The 15253-nt window shown below is 41.0% G+C and overlaps 1 protein-coding gene across 13 annotated transcripts in view; it reads right to left on the bottom strand.

The window, feature by feature from the left end:
• Nucleotides 1-12427, bottom strand: part of LOC114577681 (uncharacterized) — a 163376-nt gene extending 150949 nt beyond the window's left edge. For 9 of the 13 annotated variants that reach the window (XR_009832359.1, XR_009832358.1, XM_062083675.1 and 6 more), the window contains exon 1: nucleotides 11462-12427. Coding sequence is in view for 10 of the 13 variants with exons in the window: in XM_062083675.1 (XP_061939659.1) it covers nucleotides 11462-11498 (37 nt within the window). In the remaining 3 variants the exon portion in view is untranslated. The remainder of the gene's footprint in view (nucleotides 1-11461) is intronic. The other 4 variants (XM_062083674.1, XM_062083676.1, XM_062083671.1 and 1 more) reach the window with 3 other exon arrangements.
• Between the last annotated feature and the right edge of the window lie 2826 nt (nucleotides 12428-15253).

The following is a 15253-nucleotide window of genomic DNA, read 5'->3' as shown; positions in this document are numbered from 1 at the left end:
GCGAAAGGATCGGTACAATGGAGCAAACGAAAGCGAAGGAATAGAGGGTGGTTTAGTGGAGAACGGGAAGGAGAACGGGATGAAGAGAAAGGGATGTGTTGGTGGGGCGGTCGTATCGGTTAAGTGGGGGAAATTGCAAAACAATGAGACGGCGGGGTAGGGGTAACAATGTGAGGGACAATAGGCCTGATAATGTGCCAGAGAATGGACGCCTAGACAAAAGAGTCGAATAAGGGCGCGCGCACCTACCCGATCCACCACCCATATTACACCATCGACTCTCGTCCGTTGGCGTGTATATAGAGAACGGGGGAAAAAGAAAAAAAAAAAAAAAGAAAAAAGACACCTGCATGCTTCGATGTGGGTTATTTTAAGTTTGAAACAATAGCAACTCCGCGTAAGTTAATCCTCTCCTACCATACGAAAAGCGAGTAAAAAGTTTCGTGGATACAACAACAACAATGGAATACAAATCAGAATTCCAGTGTGGTGAATGAAATTGTGATGAAAAAACGCAAAAGAAACAGAAAAAAGAGAAGAAAGAAAGAGAGGAAGAAAAAACGATACGATTCTTTTACCGAAATTGCCGAACGGATATTTCGATGGAAGGTGTCGATAAGGACGGACAACCCCGTTAAAACGATTGGATTATCAAGCGAAGGGATGAAACGTGAGCGTGTAACCGGTGTGTGCAGAATAAACCAGAGGGATCAGAGCGGAGATCAGGGACGAGAGTAACGCGTGGAACCTACCGCAATGCCAGAGGCCAACGCCTGACATAACCGCGAGTTCTGGAGGGGTTGCGAGTCAAGGGGTTGAGCGATCGAAACCTCGGTGTTAGCAGCCCGCTCGTCTGGCGTGCACCTGTTGTTTCTACTTGCTCTCGAATCAGTCCGCGCCCGTATCATCGCGCCGTCGATCGATCTATCGTAATCGACCTTTCTTCCATTTCTATCCTCTTTCCTTTTGATCCTGAAAAATTAATCGATGCGCGAGTTATTCGATTTGCCGGAACGTCTTGACATGTCGTAACGAAAATTCCACTTTCGCGTCGTAGAAAAAAAAACGCGAAAAAAAACGAACGCGGTCCCTTCCTACCTTCTCTCTCTCTCTCTTTCTCTCTCTCTGATAATTAGCATTTATATAAACGCGGTTACGGCCGCGAGATACGGTACGGAGTAACATGACGCACGGTTGGATGGAGAACAAAAAAGTGGACTCTTCTTACCTTTTCGCTCGGAGAAAAATGCGTCTCGACGATGTCTACGAGATCGCGATGGTGTCGTTCTTCGAAACTAAGAAAGCGAGCGAACTTGGGCCCAGAGAAGGAAGGAAGAAAGAAAGGAAGGAAGGAAGGAAGGAAAGAAGGAAGAAAGAAAGAAAGAAAAAGAGAGAAAAAAAAGAAAAAAGTGGAAGAGGAAAGTGGCAAAAGGTACATATAAGAGAAGAAAGAGAAGAGGAACGGGGCGAAGAAAGAGGAGAAGGACGAATGACGGCAGAAGACGATGAGGAAAAAGAGAAGAATCAAAGAGGAGAGGAAAGAGAAGTTCTGAAGAGGGAAAGACCAAGGCACCGAGGACAGAAGTGGCCGTACAAGGCAGGAGCGCCACAAACAGTCCATAGAAATTCCCCGGCCGTAGAATGCAACTGCTTCTTTGTGTAACACAGCTTACACAGATAGCCGCGAGTCCGTGTTTAAGCGAGCGTCGATGTGCGCGAGAGTTGGCGAGCGCGCGCCTGTTATTTAAGCTTCGCATAATGGCAACTCTTTTATGCTTCTTGTGTCTTACATCTGAGACTGTGTCGCTCCAGAGGGCGCATTCATTCCCGTGAATACCGTGCTCGGGCCTCACAATGGCCTTCTCTACGCCGCCTGCAGCAGCCACGGCACACCACCGAGTTGCGCACTCAAAGTGCAGCCACTCTAAGGATGCGCGACGCGGTCGCCTTAGTTTACAGCCTTAGGACAACCACCGTGTCGCTCCACCTCTTTTCCTTATCTCTATCCAAGGTTCTAACTTTTCCTACATCGAGATTCTTTCCTTTTCTTTCCTTTCCTTTCTTTTTTCCATCATCGCGACGCGTCCTTCTCCTCTCCTCCTCCTCCTCTTTGACCTCCTCTTTTACACGGTCTCTTTGACGACGAGTTAATTCGCATCCTCTCGACCGAGACATCGGCCTCTCTCCCGGGCAAGGATTCTCCGGTCGGAAGGGAGCAGGGAGAAAGTTGAGAGGGAGGGGCGAAGAAAATGATGCTCGCGATAGGAAAGAATACATCATCGAAACGATTGTTACTCGAAAAGCCGAGACGAAACGAAGCGAGAGGAGGAATAGCGCGATCCCCATCCCCCGCCGACTTCTCTTCTTTCATTTATTCCGCGAGGGCCGTCAATAGGAGAAAAAGCTCGATCCGCAAACTTTTGTGTCGCTGGTTCGCTCCGCGACGACCTTCCGGGGGAGGCGAGTTTCGAGGCCGGTTTATCGTCGAACGATCGTTTCTCCGAATAATCGCGAACGTGCCTAACGATCGTGGCCGAGGTGGTTGGGTTCGTGCACACGAGGCACGCCACCTTGCGATCGGTCACAAAACAGCGACACAATAACCGGGCCGCAACAATGCCGGGCGACAATGCAGCGCCACCAACACACCGGCGAGCCGAATCTATTGTCTGTACTTCTCTTGTTCTCCTTTCATCCCCTGCACTTCCACGACGAGCCGCAAAGAACGAGGGAGAGGAGCCGGAGAATCGAGCTGCGCGAGGCGAGAGGAGAGGGAAAAGCTATCCGCGAATGTCGCGACCTCACGGGACGACTTTGTTTAATTGCGCTGACTCGATTAGACGACCACTCTCCCAGACTCGCTCGAGTTCTTCCGCATTGTATTTTTGCGGCCGTTGTTAATCCCGTAATCATCGTCCCCCCGGAGTAACAGGAATTCAATGCGTCGTTCCTCCATTCACCACATCTCCGACCATTCTTTCTCCATTTTCCTTTCTCATTCCCGCCACCAACTTCGCCACTATGAAAAGACTACTATATATATATATATATATTGAAAACCAGTTCCTGCTTCGTTTCTCTCGATTCTTCTTCCAAACATTTGTCGCGCTTGTTCTCAAATCGCGCGGAAAATTCTGGTAATCCCGTTCGAGACGAGATCATCCACCACCATCGCCAAACATCGTCCAATTCTCCTCGCGAATCAAATATGCAGCTATCAGCAGTCAAGGGGAGAAGGAAAAGAAGGAAAAGGAAAAGAAGAAGAAGATCGCCCACTTTGCAATGACCGGCTAAAAGAATACGGAGTGGCGAGCGAGTATGGAAAGAGAAAGAGAGAGAGAGAGAGTAGCTTCACGCAGGAAGATGGATCAGGGAAAGAAAAAGAGAGATGATACGGGCGAGGGAGGGTGTGGAGCGAGAAAGAAAGAGAGAGAATCGGCCGCCCCACTCATCCTCCCGTCCGTCTCATTGTGTCGGACGATTGTCTTAGAATAATGGCGGAGACTCACAATAGTGACTACAATGCTTGCTCGTCTAACAATGCGGTGACGTCACGCAGCGTCGTGTACGTGAATGTACCGGCACGGGCGCCCCGACGTCGTGTGCGTCGTCTCTTCAGAGTTCCTCTTTCTCCTTCCCCCTTTCTTCGCGGCTCCAACCGTCTTTCTCTCGCACCCCCGTCCTTTCTTTCCGCGATTCTTCCTTTCGTTATTCCGTAGCCCGATCACCTACTTACGCTCGAGTGGGGCTCAATTGCCACTAGCTGCACCAAGATTGCACGCGTTTGATACAATTAACGACCCGAGCTCCGCGAGAGATCGGAGGTGAAACCATCTCTCGTTTCGGTTTTCGGGGAAAAAAAACGAGGTGGCGCCTACGCCAGACCAAGGCTCGGCGCCTTGAGAAGCGAACGGACACAAAGGCGGTCGTCGGGAAGAAAGGCGGAGGGGAGGCCAAGGGACGTATCGACAGAATTCGATCGGAATTTTCCAAGAAATTTATTTGCTCGCACAATGGCGTGGCTTTCCAACAAGGACAAATCAACTTTCCGACGTTACCTTTCCTGTCTCCTTTACATCGATCAACTTTGACTTTCATCGGGTCGCGTGCACGACGACAGTCCCTATCCAGTTCCAGCCACCCCTGCGTGACCGTGGATTCGGTCAAGTCATCCCTGGGGATGATTTCGAAACGCGATCCACTCCCCTTCCTTTGTTACGCGATAGGGCGTCGGTTAGCAAGGTTATTAAGCGAAACGATAAGTGCAATTACGCGTCGACAGTTCCACGCGTCCAATATCTCCAACTTTTCCATCCTATATTTTTCTTCTATTCGGGTGGAATACGATCCCATCGAGGATTAAACGGAGAAAAGAAATAATTTCGAAATCTTATTGCGTGACTTTTTTTTTTTTCTAAATACAAGAGGTAGAGAGGTTGATGATTAATAGCACGAGGATGAAAAGAAGCCTATCGAGGAGATAAGAATAAACCGAGGCGCGTCTTGAGGGCGTGAATGGAGTCGACTGTTAATTAATACCGAGACGCATTAAATTGCGCGAATTGTGCGCCGTTCGCGGAGGCTTTTTGCAAGGATCGGGTGCGGGTTGAAAAGATTCTTATTAGCAAATAGCATGGTGTACCCAACGGAGCTGATACACGAGGGGATCGAAAGAACGGAGGAAGGATCTTCTTCTTTGCGCGCGGGCCGCGAATCCAACAGGATTCTCGCAAAGGTGGAGAGACCAAGTGGGGCAGGGAGGGAAGAGGGAAGCGAGTTCTTTCGTCGACACGGACGTTACGAGCTGCGAACACTTGCATTTAAATAGTTTTTCGTGGATTCGCGATGTCTGGAAACGCGTTTCAAGATTCACGAGCGAGGAGAAAAGTCAAACGATACCTTCGTATTTCTCTTCTTTCGAAAACGATAAAACGTTTCTTTACGAATTCCATTATTAATTTATTAATCCTTTCGATACCAAAGAAAAATTACCACGATTGTAGATGCTACCTCGGACGAGATATCTCTTATATTTATTATCGATACGTAGATACGATACGAGATATATTTGATTCCAAAGTTTGGAATAAATAGATCGATTTGTAAGATATTTTTATCGTTGATAAAAATGACGCTTCGTATTTATTTATCGTTTTTAAATCTTTTATTTTTATTCCCTATGAAATGCTCGAAACTACTATACAATACGTAATAACGATACGATACAATTTTTTACAAAAATATCTACTTTATTTCCGCCCGTGCATTTGTATACACCGTTTTGCAGATATCTCGTTTGCAGCATCATACAGACGGTATCGCGTAGTAAGACGTCGCATCTACGACATCGTGAAACCGAGATATCTCGCGTTTGGTATCGCGAAAGAATTAACGATATACGACAATAACGATTCAAAAACGATCGAGAAATCTAAAAAAAAAAAATGGTTCATCGATCGCGAAATAATAAACGGGAACATAACCGCGGGACGAATGTTTGGTTTGGCAAGCATGTTGCAACAGAAACATTCTTTTCAAGTCCTGTCGTTTGATGAACGAGAAACGATCGGCGACGTTCAAAGCGATCTTGCACGCGGCTGGAGGAGCGACGATAGCACAAAGATTTCGCGAAAGGGGTGGACAGGGAGGGTTGGAGGAGAGAGAGAGCGGAGGAGGAGGAGAGAAAGAGATAAAGGGAACCCAGAAAGACAGGGGTACATTGTGCTGGGTCGCTTGATACTTTATTCCGTATAAAAGGAACGGCGGAACAATGGCGGGAACGCGGAAGAATGGAATGAAATGGGACCGAGGGAGACGGATCGGGAGAAAGGGAGAAAGAAAGAGGCGCACTCGCGCCAGTGTGAAGACTCATCACTCTGTAAACAATGCGAGAAGCGAGAGTGACTCAAAGAGTGGCGGAATCCTCAGAGTCCTTCCCTCCGCTCGAGAAAAAGAAGGGAGACGGATGATGGAGGAGGAGGAGGAGGACCGGAGAGGGAACCGTCCATCCACGCTTTCATTTTTCTAATATTTCGACTTTCTTGATCATCGACGAAGCTTTCTTCGTGCATCCGTCGAGGACTTTGTGGCCTCGCGCGAAGATTACGCGCGATTCTAATGGATTCCGCCGTCTATTCCCGCGGATCACGATAGATCGATCCTGCATAATTTTACGATTGCGATTACGAACGATGGTCAGGAAGATAGCGATAACGATTTTTCAAAATTTCCCCTTCCCCTTTTCTCCAATTTTCGATGGAGACGGAGGAAGGAAAAGTTGTCGGAGCGTGAACGAATCGTTAGGACAAATAAAAGTTGGCGGGTCAGGAAGCAGCGTTTGCGCGAAATTCGAGCGATGCCGCCAACGTCGGCGCGGTGATCGTCGTCGTGGTCGTTGTTAGGAGGAGGATTCACAAAGCTATCGGCCGTGGCAGGGGCCGTGGTATTGTTGGACGAAGATAGGATTCCTTTGATTGTCCGGGACTGTGCGAAACCGTCCAACGAACGAAAGGGAGGAAGAGGTGAGAGGCACTGGGAGAAGAACCCGCTTTACATAACGCGTTATCCACCGCGACAATGGCCGCCGAGAGCCGCGCCTCGAGAAAGAATCGTTTGATGTCGAAGGATTCATCGCGACCGTGCTTCAAGTGAGACCAACGGAGAAGAGAAAGGGGCCAGGAAGTGGAGGGGGCGGGACAAGGAAGGTTGGAAAATTAATTTCACCCGGTGAACAGAGAGGGAACGAAAAGCATCGGCTCTGGTTGAACGCTTCAGAATAGCCGAGCAAGACGGAGAAACCTTTCGACTGTCCGAGATCGAAGCGTCTGCGAGCGATTTTTTTTATCGCCACGCTCGATAAATGAACTCCTATTTCTTTCTTCATAAATATCGTATACGTCAATTGTCAATTTTCGCGTTCCGTGATCGATCTTACAAATATTCTTTATCGTCATTTCTAAAAAAAAAATCCTCGTCGCTTCTTCTCCTCGTTTGTTCGAGAAGTCGAAAGGAATTTCGAAAGATCGCATGAAATTGATAGCACATGCTGAAATCGAGGTTGAAACGATTCTTGTCCCCTGGTCGCAGAGGTTGAAGAGACTCAAATGTGCCGCCAATGGCAAAGGGGTGCGTGGCGCCAGTCAGGACAAGTCTTATAGAAGCCGTAGAAAGAGAAGGAGAAGCAGAAGGCGATCCACAAAGAGCGAGGAAGGGAAAGAAAGACGGTAGGGTGTGGGATGGGGGTTGAAAATATTTAGACATCCGCGAAGGGATGAATAAGACTAAATTGTATCCACAATGCTGTCTCAGAGGCAGACGCGCTCTGAATAGCCTTAATAAACTCGCTGAATCCTCGGAAATATTTCCAAGCCGGAGGAGTACCGAATGCGGCGAAAACTCTTCTCCCCCCACCGACTTCACGTTCTTCTCGTTCTAGCAAAGCAACCACCCCCTCCCCCGACCACCCATCGCGACCAACACCGCCACCTTTCGCCCCCCTCTTTATCGTCTATGTATCTTCGAAATACGAACGTGACAGGGGCCTCTTGAAAATTTCCTCGAGGGGCCCCGCGCGACAAAATGCAACCGGGTGAAACGTCAACTTCTCCAATATCTCTATTTCCCGACGCGACTCCCCCACGTTCAAAGTTTCCCAAAGTCACGGGAAAATCGCAAATCATTTCCGCGACACACGGGACAAATCGAAAATCGGCGATAATCGATCGAATTCGCCGTATTGAGTTTCTAAAAAAAAAAAAATCAAGACACGATTCCCCACTCTACATCTCGTGTTCAAGATATAAACGAGCACACATTTACGCGCCTTTTATCGGTCTGCATAATGCGTAGATTTGCCACCCGCTGCGATACGCTTTTCCCTGCATTAAGAAAAGAGCGTTCGCTCGTTTGTCCCACACGCGCCATTTGTATAAATTTTACAACCGTGCCCGAGGGTAGAACGTCAATTTGCAAGATATTGGAGAGACTTGTCAAGACTTTCGATCAAGTTAACTCGTTCTATAACTCGTTCTCTCTCCCCCCCGCCCCTATTTCAATCCATCGAAGATTCATCGCCCACCACAAAACAGAAAAGACCCATCGATCTTTCCGATTCCTTAGCAAACGAGATATGTGCGGTTCGAATCTAGATCGATACGTCATTACGCGTCCTACAGAAATCATGAAAGTTCACGGCGCGACGAGAACGACGAGAACGACGACGACGACGAAGAGGAGAGGAGGAGAAGGAATACGTCGAACGCGGTGCACCGACCGAGGGAGAGAAACGAATTGCGTGAAAGGGTGCGGAAAAGGAAGCAGGAGAAGGAAGGGGCAGGTGGAAGCGGAGCCGGGCAGAAACGGATTCACGATTTCGCATGAATCGCTAGTTACTGAATAAAGTCCTTTCGGCCGGGTTGGCCGGAGCTGGCGGTGGCTGACTTTACTTTATTATATGTATATTCGCTGCACCAGGATGGAAGAGGGTTTTCGCGGAGTTGAAGAGACCGAGGGGTGGTTGGCGGAGGAGGAGGAGGAGGCGGTGGGTGGGGAGGGTAGTCATTCAACCGTGCGGTTCTATGAAATCAAAGGCCACATTGTCACCGGAATTACCTCCATTCGGAAACGACGTATTCAGGCTAGCAGGCGCACGTGGAATTAACCCTATTTGTTTGCCGCCTTCGAGTCGCGTGTAACGAAGCCACGATTTATTCGCGTATGCCGCGCCGCGAGGGACATGGGACGGATCCAATGGGCGGAATCGATACCAGGGGATATCAGGGTAGGATGGAGCAACGGTGGACCAAGAAAAAGGAGTTTGTTCCTCGGCAAGAATCTTGAATCGCGGCTAATGAGTCGTTACTAGTCGTTCGTTCTTGAATAAAATCAAACGGGACGACGACGTGACGACATCCAGTCGTCCTTTATGTTGAAATGCCAATTACACGGACACGACGATTAAGCGAAATAACCGTTATTGATGCACGTCGCCGCGCGAGGATGCGGCGATTAGAGTAAGGTCGAGGAAAGAGAATCGTCGCCGCACGAGAGAATTTTGGAATTTTCTTGTATCGCGCGAGAGATATTTTTTATTCCTACTTGAAATAAATTATGCTCGCTTCCGATTCAAATCCCGACGACAATCGACGAAGAATTGATCGAGATGTTAAATGCGGATAATCCAATATCTATAGTTCAATTTCTATACGAATTTTGGGAAATTCTCTGTTCGGATCCGTTTAACGATGAATAGAAAACGCGTGAACATCTATCGTTTTACCGATAGGAAATTCAACCGAATTTTATTGATTAATTGATCGACGATCCGTCACCGGGATAGTTCACCAATAGGGTTATTATATAGGATATCGCGTCGATCCTGTCAGCTGTTGGCGTTACGGTTAAACCCACCGAAATTTCACGCCTGCAGATGACACCGCCTAATTCACCGGCTATCCCACGCTGCGATATCGGTTTAGATATTGGACTATCCGCAGTGAATTTTCGTTTATTACGGGCAGGTGTAAATTATAATTATTTCGGTAACATCTGCCTCTCTTCGCGCGCTATTCGAATATAGAAGAGTATCCCATCGATTAGATCTAATATTAAATTTTCCACGCCCTTGCGTTCTATAAAACTATCCACCGAGTACTAATAACCGTATTTCGACCAATGAAAATTGGATCAATTGGAATAAAGTCTATTATACAAGGACTCGATGATTCTTCGAGATTCGATTAAACGGAATCGAGAATAGAGGATTAAAAAAGACGAAGAAAAAGAAAAAGAAAGAAAGAATAAACAAATAAAAACAAAGTCGTATAATATCTATTACCACGCGTATCTTCAAAGGCCAATAGTCACAGGTGGGTGTAAGTCTTGCGTGCTCGATTCGATCGTGTAAGACGTAGAATAGGAGATTCACGGGAGGTATATTATTTCAAAAGTTTTCGGAGAGTGCAATCTTTGTGGTCGCGTTGAAGACCGCTGACGAAGCTCCCCGTTTCCAGCCCGAAACCACTACCGAACCACCCCCCTCTGGTTACGATAACAATGGTCGATTTTAATATACGCGCGACAAGAGCGAGCGAGATGAACGAGCAACGACGGGGAAAAGGCGATCTATATTCGACGTACGAACAAAAATTGGGATAGAGAATCAAGGGGAAGAGAGATAGGACCAAAGAAAAGTTAGGCAAAACGAGAAGAACTCGAGGAAGAAACCACAGGATTCAACGAGTGAAGGAATAGAAGAAGAAGAAAAAGAAGTAATAGAGTAAGAAGTGATAGAGGATGCAAAAAAGAAAGAGAAAGAGAAAGAAGAGAGCAGAGAAGAGCAGAGGAGCGTGCAAAAGCACACGCAAAGAAAAACAAATGAACGCTGCCTAACCGAAACAATTGAAGCCTGCGTGGAATAGGGGTTGCTGGCCTTTTATGTTGCCCACCCTCTATGCTCGCCACCCCCGACCAACCACCACCTTTCCCAGTATGCCTAACCCGCAGCTATATCCAACGCCACCTCCACCAGCGCCTCCGTCAACCCCCTACCCCCATTTTTATTCCCCCGTTTTTGGCCCTCTCCACCATCCTCTTCGCGTTTTGCCTCGACGGGACTTGAACGAGGATATTCGAGCGATCGTTCTGATGAGGCCTTTATGCGATTCGCGAGAGCCTTTCAGCCGCGCACGCCTCGGATAAGAATTTCAATTTCTCTCTACCGGCGCACGATTGTATCGGCAGCCGCTTATGCATCGCTGATCGTTTCCTCGTTTCTCAGGGATACGATTCTTTATATATATATATTTTTTTCTTTTCCCTCTTTTCCGTTTCTTTCTTCTCTTTTTTTTTCTTTTCACCGAGTTCAGAAAGTCCCGAAGTGGTTTACGAGCAGAATTTTTAGAGCTAGCTTTTCTTATTCGTATAAAAGTTTTTTTTTTTTATAATTCCTTATTGATTATAAAAAATTGTATCCCCTTTCTATTGTTTGTTTCGTTTTTTCTTTCGAAAAATCGAACGATAATTGTATATGATTGAATTATATACCAATAATGCAAAATTATCGGTATATAACCGAATTTTTTATACTCTACATATTCGCATTAGGGTATAAAACTTATAAAAAAATAATCTATCGCTTGAAGAGTTTATATCTATATCTTATATCTATACGCTTATACCTATATATAAAGATTGCCTTGAGTTTCGCGGAAATATACTAGAAGTTCGAATATAATTGATAAAATAAAAATAAAAAATAAAAAAAAGTCTTACTATATAAACATTTGCTGAGATCTAAATAGAATTATCTAATCGCTATTAATCGTTAAAAAACTTCTAATCGCGGCGCGACTTTGTGGCTGGTTACGATTCCGTAAAAGCAGGTGAAACTATAAACGAGATGCAATGGCGCCGAACGAGTACCGATCGCGCATTAAAATACAACATTTAAAAGCGTACTCACCGTTCGATGTCACAGGAAATTTGGTACACAGCAACATAAATCAGATTCCCAGAGATGATAGAGATACGGCACTCTAACAGCCACTCAGTCAAAGCCAAATGTCATAGCAATCCGCGCACTACATCGGGCCTCGTCGACGCGTGTCACGTCAAGGCAAAATTCAAAACCGAAATTCCGAGCATTGTCCTCGTGTCATAGCGTCAGTCACACGCGATTCCGAGAAACACGGTTCTGTTGAAATTGCTTCGACTTGACCATAGCCCGCGGCAAGACAACAAACATTTCGATAATACGTTAACGAAACGATCAACACAAACGATGACTCTATACTTTTTTTCGAAACACATGCCAAACACGCGTCGCACTACATTATTAACTGCGTAATAATACACAGCTGTATCCCGCCAAAAGTAGTACAGGAAAAGGAAGAAAATTCCTGCTTTACGGAATTCGCGAGCTCTCATTGGCTCTTCTTTTTCTAATAACGAATCATCTTCGAGAATTATGTGACGCTTCTACTACGTTGGTCAAGATCAGATTATGTCCATGATTGACACCTGCGAATTTGTAACTTCGATGGACGAAAACAGGAAAAGTTTGTATCCGATCGACGCATTTCTCGCGAAATATTCTTTCCAGAAGATGAATTTTTTGTTTAATCGCGATCTGATGCACTGTCAACGCGATATTTAACACTAACATATCACTTCACAAGATACGCGTGAACACTTATTAGTCCAAAATGTTCGACACGTAAAAATTTTATTACCACCGTATTAAAATAACGAACAGGATCACTATATTAATTAATGTTACTTTCACTTTCGCGAAAAAATGTAAAATAATGCGATTTCCAAATAGAAAATAAATACGAACTCTACCGCGTAGTTTACCGTATCGCGCGCAGCATGGAACTGATCGTGCCTCGACCGTATTGCCCCACCGCGCCGCGTCCCCACCACTACTCAACCACGTTACGCGTCGCGTATATGCTTATACTACATATATCAAAATAATTAATAATATATATTCAATTTAACAATTTCTTAACGAAAGAAAATAAAAATATCAATCTCTAATAACAATAAAAATTAAAAGTTTTTTTTTTATAAATATTATAAAATTATAAAATTCTTATTTTTATATAATCATCATAATATAACGTTTATACGATCGAAAACTTTAAGATTTCGATGTATTAAACTTCTCTATAAATAAATAATATTTAATTTTTGCAATAATTATAGTTAAAAGAAAATTATTCTAATAACTATGAAAATTAAAATTTATGTCTTTCTTCAATATTAAAAACATTCTTATATTTGTATGATTAGAACATTTATACGATCGAAACCGTTAAAATTTCGATGTATTAAACATTTCTGCATATAATTAATATTTCTGTAATAATTGTAATTAAACAAGAATTACTTTAATAATTACAGAAATAAAAATTTTTGTCTTTCTTAAATATTATAAAATTCTTACTTTTATACTATCATAATATAACATTTATACAATCGAAAACTTTAAGATTTCGATGTATTAAACTTCTCTATAAATAATTAATATTTAATTTTTGCAATAATTATAGTTAAAAGAAAATTATTCTAATAACTATGAAAATTAAAATTTATGTCTTTCTTCAATATTAAAAACATTCTTATATTTGTATGATTAGAACATTTATACGATCGAAACCGTTAAAATTTCGATGTATTAAATATTTCTGGATATAATTAATATTTCTGTAATAATTGTAATTAAACAAGAATTACTTTAATAATTACAGAAATAAAAATTTTTGTCTTTCTTAAATATTATAAAATTCTTACTTTTATACTATCATAATATAACATTTATACAATCGAAAACTTTAAGATTTCGATGTATTAAACTTCTCTATAAATAATTAATATTTAATTTTTGCAATAATTATAGTTAAAAGAAAATTATTCTAATAACTATGAAAATTAAAATTTATGTCTTTCTTCAATATTAAAAACATTCTTATATTTGTATGATTAGAACATTTATACGATCGAAACCGTTAAAATTTCGATGTATTAAACATTTCTGCATATAATTAATATTTCTGTAATAATTGTAATCAAAAATGAATTACTCTAATAATTACAGAAATAAAAATTTTTGTCATTCTTGAATATTATAAAATCCTTATTTTTGTAGGATGTAATATAACGTTTATACGATCGAAAACTTTAAGATTTCGATGTATTAAACTTCTCTATAAATAAATAATATTTAATTTTTGCAATAATTATAGTTAAAAGAAAATTATTCTAATAACTATGAAAATTAAAATTTATCTCTTTCTTCAATATTAAAAACATTCTTATATTTGTAAGATTAGAACGTTTATACGAAACCGTTAAAATTTCGATGTATTAAATATTTCTGCATATAATTAATATTTCTGTAATAATTGTAATCAAAAATGAATTACTCTAATAATTACAGAAATAAAAATTTTTGTCATTCTTGAATATTATAAAATCCTTATTTTTGTAGGATGTAATATAACGTTTATACGATCGAAAACTTTAAGATTTCGATGTATTAAACTTCTCTATAAATAAATAATATTTAATTTTTGCAATAATTATAGTTAAAAGAAAATTATTCTAATAACTATGAAAATTAAAATTTATGTCTTTCTTCAATATTAAAAACATTCTTATATTTGTAAGATTAGAACGTTTATACGATCGAAACCGTTAAAATTTCGATGTATTAAATATTTCTGCATATAATTAATATTTCTGTAATAATTGTAATTAAAAATGAATTACTTTAATAATTACAGAAATAAAAATTTTTGTCTTTCTTAAATATTATAAAATTCTTACTTTTATACTATCATAATATAACGTTTATACGATCGAAAACTTTAAGATTTCGATGTATTAAACTTCTCTATAAATAAATAATATTTAATTTTTGCAATAATTATAGTTAAAAGAAAATTATTCTAATAACTATGAAAATTAAAATTTATGTCTTTCTTCAATATTAAAAACATTCTTATATTTGTAAGATTAGAACGTTTATACGATCGAAACCGTTAAAATTTCGATGTATTAAACATTTCTGCATATAATTAATATTTCTGTAATAATTGTAATCAAAAATGAATTACTCTAATAATTACAGAAATAAAAATTTTTGTCATTCTTGAATATTATAAAATCCTTATTTTTGTAGGATGTAATATAACGTTTATACGATCGAAAACTTTAAGATTTCGATGTATTAAACTTCTCTATAAATAAATAATATTTAATTTTTGCAATAATTATAGTTAAAAGAAAATTATTCTAATAACTATGAAAATTAAAATTTATCTCTTTCTTCAATATTAAAAACATTCTTATATTTGTAAGATTAGAACGTTTATACGAAACCGTTAAAATTTCGATGTATTAAATATTTCTGCATATAATTAATATTTCTGTAATAATTGTAATCAAAAATGAATTACTCTAATAATTACAGAAATAAAAATTTTTGTCATTCTTGAATATTATAAAATCCTTATTTTTGTAGGATGTAATATAACGTTTATACGATCGAAAACTTTAAGATTTCGATGTATTAAACTTCTCTATAAATAAATAATATTTAATTTTTGCAATAATTATAGTTAAAAGAAAATTATTCTAATAACTATGAAAATTAAAATTTATGTCTTTCTTCAATATTAAAAACATTCTTATATTTGTAAGATTAGAACGTTTATACGATCGAAACCGTTAAAATTTCGATGTATTA

This window comes from Apis cerana, linkage group LG13 (assembly GCF_029169275.1).
Source record: "Apis cerana isolate GH-2021 linkage group LG13, AcerK_1.0, whole genome shotgun sequence".
NCBI classification, from domain to species: domain Eukaryota; kingdom Metazoa; phylum Arthropoda; class Insecta; order Hymenoptera; family Apidae; genus Apis; species Apis cerana.
The sequence above is the reverse complement of the archived record's forward strand: the minus strand, read 5'-3'. Positions and strand labels throughout refer to the sequence as shown.